Here is a 7,196-nt window from a genome sequence, read left to right on the forward strand (position 1 = left end):
GTATTAGGCGACCCCTGTGAAAGGGCCATATGACTGGCAACTGACCCACAGGGTGAGAACCGCTGCCCCATAGGCTAGAGTAGAAGCGCTCCTGCAGCTACCCATGTGTTTCTGAGACTCAAACTCTTTACAGGAGTAGTAAGGCTCATCTTCCCCCTTTTCCCCCAAGAGCGGCTGGTGGTTTCAAACTGCTGACCTTCGAGTTAGCAGCACAACGAGTAACCATGATGTCACTCCCACAAAATATCAAATAGAAGACCTAGCAATCTTGGAGTCGTATCTGTTGCTGCTGCTTCGTACATTTGTGTGTGTGTGAGTAAAGACTACCGCTCAAGTTGCTCACTGGACCTACAGAGTATGTCAGGATGGGGGGCGGAAAGGAATTCAAAAGCACGCAGTTTACCCGTTTCTAGGACCTGCCTCAGCCCTTCACATATGTGAGTGTGTAAGCCCCTCACCCAGAGGCCTGGCCTACGGAGATCCGTGATCACAAAACTCTGAAGGTACTGCAAGTACAGGTTCCTGACTCCTGGCCGGGTAGCGACCTCAGGAAAGAAGCACCTGGGGTGGGGGGTGAGGGAGTGGGTGTCATAAAACTACCCTAGGATGACACTGGGAGACATGGACCCCCGCTGCGATTTATATAGGTGGGAGGAACGGGGCCTCATCTCCTGCTAATAATCTCAGAGAATGAAAATCAAAGCCCTGTAAAGGCACTTAAACTGTGAATTAGCTTTGAAGTACCATCGGAGGCAAGGTTGTTGTTTTTTAAAATCATATAATAAATTTACAAAAGAGGTTTGGGCTGGAGGCTAGAGATTAGGCACCCACTCTTAATTAACCAACATGGTTAGGCTCCCAGAACAGGTGGTTATGTGAAAATTGGCGCTGGAGATGACCACACACGATTGCAAAACGGAGTATGACTACATCATTGCACAACCGCTAACCACTGAGAACCATGGCCCAGCCAGGCTGACACGTACCCTTACTCTTGCTTAGCATCTCTGCATTCATTGCTGATAGATGTATGTTGTCATTGGATAGAATTTTTCTTTACTATTATTGTACATGCAAAATGTCGGACAACACAACAGCTGACCAAGTAAGGAGTAGGTGTACATGACACAGACCAGAAGTCATCCAACTACGCCCCCATGCCAGATGTAGCCCACCATCGGCTTTTGTGCGTAAAGATGCACACAGTCATTGGTGATCGTCAACACACTGTTCACGGCTGCTTTCACGTCACAAGCAGTTGTGACAGCGACTATACAGCCGGTAAAGCCAACCATCATTACCATCTGGCTCTTTGCAGAGAAGGTTTGCCAACTTCTTCTCTAGACCAGGTAACTAGAACTTGAACCTCAGACAAAAGCAGAAACACAGGTGCTATTTGTATCTGCATCCTAATGACTTGTTCCCACTGCATTGAGTTTTTCTTTCAAATTCACATGTTCTTCAATACTTACTTGAAGACTCATCTTCTTCCAAACAACCGACTATTACAGGCACCCTCAGCCTACAGTCACATCCTTACCAATACTTCAAGGTGCTACTTTTTAAAAAAAATCCACCATCCAAATGAGTTTTTTCTTCCTAGAGCCCAACAAGGAAGCAGAGAACTGAGCCCACCCAGAGGCAGGGTGACACTTATGGTTGGGCTGCTAACCACAAGGTCAGCAGTTTGACACTCCCAGCTGGTCCTCAGGAGAAAGTTGAGGCTTCTACTCCTGTAAAGAGTTACCGTCTCGGAACCCCGCAGGGCAGTCTACCCTGTCCCACAGGGCTGCGATGGGTCGGTACCCACTCAATGGCAGGGAGAGTGGCGGCTTCTGCTGCCTGGGATATTGAGGGCACCTCGCTGGGAATTGCTCTGGAGAAACTTAATGGGGAATGCTCGTCTTTGGATTTGGAGAAGCAAAGTCACTCAGCCCACGGTGCGAAGTAAAATGAAAAGCGTTGAGGCTCAACCATCTCATCTCTATGAATTTTACTTCGGACATGTTGCTCTCGCTGTAAGATGAAGCCACAAGGTCATCGGATGCCGACACCTTTCCCAGTGGTCCCACACTGAGGCGACAGCTTCCAGGATACTTTGTACACCCCTCCGTCTGGCATCTGCCATAACCAAAGAGCCAGACTGGTTGCTGTGGAGTCAATCGGACTGCTGGTGACTATGGATGTCGGAGTAGAACTGTCTTCCCAGGGCTTTCAATGGCTAGTTTGTCCCCAGCCACCCCCTTCAGTCAACTCCCCAAATGAGACTTCCAGTGATAAGAGTCTTCTGCGGTGTCTCTGAGTGGACCTGAGTTGCCAACTTTTTGGTTAGTGTGTGAATTATTGGCCTCGCCCAAGGATTCCAGCACACATCCTAAGGTATGACTGAATTTACGTATCAGACACTGTGTTGCCCTTTGTGTATCCCGAATCCAGCAGGTTGCCTGAAGTCAGAGCAAGAATTCAATCACCTTTGACTACTCTTGCTTCCAGATAGGAGGCCACCTCTTTGTTCTAACATCAGTTTTCATTTTCCACTCCATCTCTGCATGTAGCACGCTCCACACCTCAAAGAGCTCTGGGGTACGAAGGGTTAAGGCCACAGCTCTAGGAGGGGTTGGGGGAAGCAGGTCTGTGGAGGCTGTGCCCTCCCACACCTGCTTCCAGGTTGACATTGGTTCCCCAGAGGTCTGCGTAAGAGAACCGAGCTTGCCTTCATAGAACTGGTTGACTAGTTAGCCTGGAAGGAATTTCCGGAACTTCCCACAGACCCACTTTCATCCTGGGGTAAAAACATTCCAGAGGCTACTGGGTAATGTTGTGATAATGTGCTGGATTGGGTTCTCCATTGTTTAGGCCAAGTTCTCTGTTGACAGAGAGCTGATCTAGAATCGATCACTGAAGGGTGAGATGGCATCCTATGCAGTGGGCCACGGACAAGGTTACCCAGGGGCGTCCTTACCACTGTCGTCCAGGGCACTTGGGGGATCCTGGTGTAGGTCATGGTTATGTAGATGATGAGGAAGAAGACGGTGAGGACCCAGTAAAAGACAGCTACAAACATGACCCAGCCAAACGCGGGGACGCGGAAGTACTCCGTTCCGGCAATAAGTGTCCACACCAGCAGCCCCAGCACCTGTACAACAACGAGAGTGGAAAAGCCAAGGGGGGTGGGGGGGAAGAGTGGATAAAGGACAGAAGGGAAAAAGAATCATAATTATACGGAGTGTCAATTACATTATGTCCTTTAAGTATACAATATTAGATTTAAGAATACATGATCGAACTCTGGAGTTGTATGATAATGTGGATGGTGTGCCATTAAAACCGTTAACAACTAGTACATTTAAGACTTCAGTAACGGTTACAAACTGGGTGGGGTGGTGGGCTATGCACTGGACTGCTAACTTCGAGGTCAGCTGTTCGAAACCATCCGCTGCTCTGAGGGAGAAAGAAGAGGCTTTCTACTCTTGAAAAGAGCTAGTCTTGGAAACCCACAGGGAGAGCTCTACCCTGTCCTGTAGGGCTGCTATGATCAGAATTGACTCCATGCCAGTGAGTTGCTGAGTTGAGGCAGAGCCGGGGTGCAGTTAAGAACACCTGTATCTTGTCGTAAGGGGTAAGTCTCTACTGAGCTCCAGGCCATTGTTGATCATTTGTGAGCTGGTTTTTCTAGCTCTCCCTCTACCCACCCCACCCACCCTCCCACCCAAGGAGAATATAGGGACTCACGTTTGCACACAATAATCTGGATGTTTAAATGTTAGCAATAATCAAGACACCTGGCAGGGCAAAACAACACCCACTGTGGCTGGAATTTACTTACAGGGAATAATACTAGTCAAAGGAACAAGACTGCAGGCTCGCTCAGATGCGGGTCCCTGGGACAGACCTGCTCTTGAAGGATGTATCTGTGAGGGTCTCCACTGCTAATGCTGCCCGCGTGACCGATGGCAGATAGCATGTGGCCTGAGAGTGCTTTCCAAGGGAGGAGGAGCAAGGTCCCAGGCCAGCCCTCGTCACTCAGCATTGCATTATAAATTGCCCATCTAATCCCGGCATGTCATCTGACTTCACCACCAGTGTCCATGAGTGTCATTGCTGACTAAATGAGGCTCTGCCAAAAAAGGGAAAGAAATGGATTTCGACCCTAGGTGCTTTTTGTCCTCCTGGACAAAGGAGAGCAAAACGAGGCGTGCGTCTTGCATTCCAGCACCTTCTAGGAAGTGGGAGGGCTTCATTCCTAAAGCAAGGAAAAGTTAGTATCTGAGCCACATTTGCAGGAAACAGCACTATGGGCCGGGCTGCAGGGTGCGACAGCGGATTTCATTTCTGCTTTACGTTCGTTTGTGGTGAGTGGGTCAAGAGAATGAGTGATTCTCATCACAAAGCCAGGGAGATGAATTCATTCACTCATTGAATATTTGCAAGCCTACAATATGGCAGGCTTCCTTCCTGAGGCCTTCGGAGCACAGTGGGGGCAACTGACCAGACCTGCCTGGTACATGACCATCGAGTCAATGTTAACTCATAGTGACCCCCTGTGGGGTCGTAACTGTGCATGGGAGTAGAAAGCCCAATCTTTCTCCAGAGGAGCTGATGGTGGTTTCAAACTGCCAACCGTGCGGAACTCGGCCCAGTAGAGTATCCACTACACCAGCATGGCTCCTTAAGTCCAGTAGGGGAGAAATATCTAATCACCATCGTGGGAAATGCTATATGAGAGAGATGTGATTAGGATCTATTCCAGGAGGACCCAACCTTGTTGGTGGAGTCCTTGAATGATGCAAAATGTAAATGTGATTGGCGGCGAACCCAAAGGTTGAGGGTTCAATTTGGGAGAAAGGCCTAGTGATGTACTTCTATCAGACATTGAAAATGCTCCATCATCTTCATGACCCTGTGGCCTTCAAGTCAACTCCAACTCCTATCGACCCTCCAGGACAGGGTACACCTGCCCATGTAGGTTTCCAAGATTGTAACTCTCTCTTTTTTCAAACCCAACAACAATCAGATTATTAGCAATAGTAGCTCTATTTTTATTTTTATTTATTTATTTTTAAATCAATTTATTGAGGCTCATACAATTCATCACAATATATACATCAATTGTGTAAAGCACATCTATACATTTGTTGCCCTCATTATTCCCAAAATTCGCTTTCCTCTTGGGTTACCGGAATCAGCTCATTTTCCTTTTTTCCCCTCCCCCTCCCTTCTCCCCCATGTACCCTTGATAATTTATAAATTATTATTGTATCCTATATTACACTGCCCGGCGTCTCCCCTCACCCACCCCTCTGCTGCCCGTCTCCCAGAGAGGTCACATGTAGCTCCCTGTGATCAATTCCCCCTTTCTATACCCCCCTTCCCTCCTGGTTTTGCCACTGTCACCCCTGGTCCTGAGAGGTTAATCTGTCCTAGATTCCCTGCGTTTCTAATTCCCATCTGTACTGCTGTGCATCATCTGGTCTAACCAGGTCTGCAAGGCAGAATTGGGGTCCTGGTAGTTGGGGGGGATCTATTTTTATTTTAAAGAGTTTCATTTGTACCTTACGTACCTGTCATACAATTCAATAATTCAATCATATCTAGAAGAGTTGTACAATGGTCACCGTATTTAATTCTAGAACATTTTCTTCTTCCTTGTAGTTATTCATGTAATAATAATTATTTTTTCTAATTGTGGCAAAAATATACACAACAGAACATTCTCCAATTCCACAGTTTCTACTTGTGTAATTCCGTGGCAGTGATTACATTCTCATGCTATACAGTCACTATGGACATCCTGTTCCAAATTATTCTACCACCATTGACACAGACTCAATGCCCCTGATTGGACAACCCTTTCCCCTTCACCTGTGGTGGTTACAAAGCTTGGTTTCTTTTTTTTCTCGTGATTTTCTTGATAGAGGAATCACCTATCATATACTTCCATGGTTAAATTACATTTAAAATGAGTTGGTGGGCGGTGGTTAGGGACTAAAGAGAAACTGATACCAAGGGCTCAACAGAAAGTAAATGTTTAGAAAAGGATGATGGCAACACATGTACAAATGTGCTTGATATAATGGATGGATGGATTGTTATTAAGAGCTGTTCGAGCACCCAATAAAGTGATCTTTTAATTAAAAAAATTAGTTGCACAATCACATCAGTTCTAGTGCTCCCTCCCCCATCCCGCATTCACTGTTTGCTCTCCAAATCCCCTCCCCCCCTCTATCTGCCAATCCCACCCCCGGGTGCCCTATAAGCCGGGGCAGCACCAGTCCTTCTGTGCCTCACAAACTGGGAAATGCAACAGACACAATAGAAGACAAAAACCAAATAGAGTGGTAAGGATACAAACATAATAATATAAAGCTAAAAATACACATAATGAGTAAGAAGGAAAAGATCACCATCAATTTTTTAAAAGACAGGGAAGACTTTTTTGTCAGGGAACAAGCAAGAAATATTTGCACCTAGAAAAAATTCAGGTTGGGACATGAGGGAGGTCAACAGCATTTATTGAAAGTGAAGCTGCACAAAATGGGATGTTCATTCCGGATAGTGTTGCCAGGTCTCAGAACCGACTGGTGATCTGTCCACCTGTATCTGACATCTGTGAGATCAGGAAGCTCGGAAACCACCTCACCGCTTCTTGATTCAAATGGAAAGGGTCGAAGGAGCCCGTGCCCGACGATTTACTCTGGAAAGCTAACAGGTGAGTGACGAGGGTACCGCGGACAAGGTGCAAGGTGCAGGGATTTCAGGCACAGGATTCAGACCAGCCTGGTGAGCTCAACAGACAGCTCCGGGCTTTCAATGGGCCCCCACAACACAAACAAAAAGACTGAGAGCCATTTTCAGTGCTGGAGCAAGTGGAGCTCCCTGTCTAGAGCCGCTTTGTCCAATGGGCTGGCTGTGGTCACCTCTTACAGTCAGGGGCAGTATCGGCAACCGAGCCATCTCATCTCTCAAAGAACAGGAGTGACCCGTGACCTCATCACGGGACCCGGGCAAAGAAACGCCCTTGTCAAGAAAAGCACTCTTTTAACCAAGTCTATTTCCTGGGTAACTGAAATACATCCAGAAGCCAGCCTGTCCTCTCCCGCCACAGCCCACACAGATGACAACCACTCTAGGAAGCCATTCGCTTCTGTGTGTGACAAATCTGGCCTTTATGTGCTTAGAGTAGAACAACATGGTTT

At 47.2% G+C, this 7,196-nt stretch overlaps 1 protein-coding gene across 1 annotated transcript in view; it reads right to left on the reverse strand.

Moving 5' to 3' along the window:
- CMTM8 (CKLF like MARVEL transmembrane domain containing 8) overlaps positions 1-7,196 on the reverse strand; it is a gene marked incomplete at its 5' end in the record, with an annotated part of 101,392 nt that overhangs the window by 7,209 nt on the left and 86,987 nt on the right. The window contains one exon of the mRNA XM_004704049.3: positions 2,963-3,136. Within this exon, the coding sequence (XP_004704106.3) occupies positions 2,963-3,136 (174 nt within the window). The remainder of the gene's footprint in view (positions 1-2,962; positions 3,137-7,196) is intronic.

Source organism: Echinops telfairi, unplaced genomic scaffold, assembly GCF_000313985.2.
Source record: "Echinops telfairi isolate 266 unplaced genomic scaffold, ASM31398v2 ScPeMD7_7420;HRSCAF=8458, whole genome shotgun sequence".
Lineage (NCBI taxonomy): Eukaryota > Metazoa > Chordata > Mammalia > Afrosoricida > Tenrecidae > Echinops > Echinops telfairi.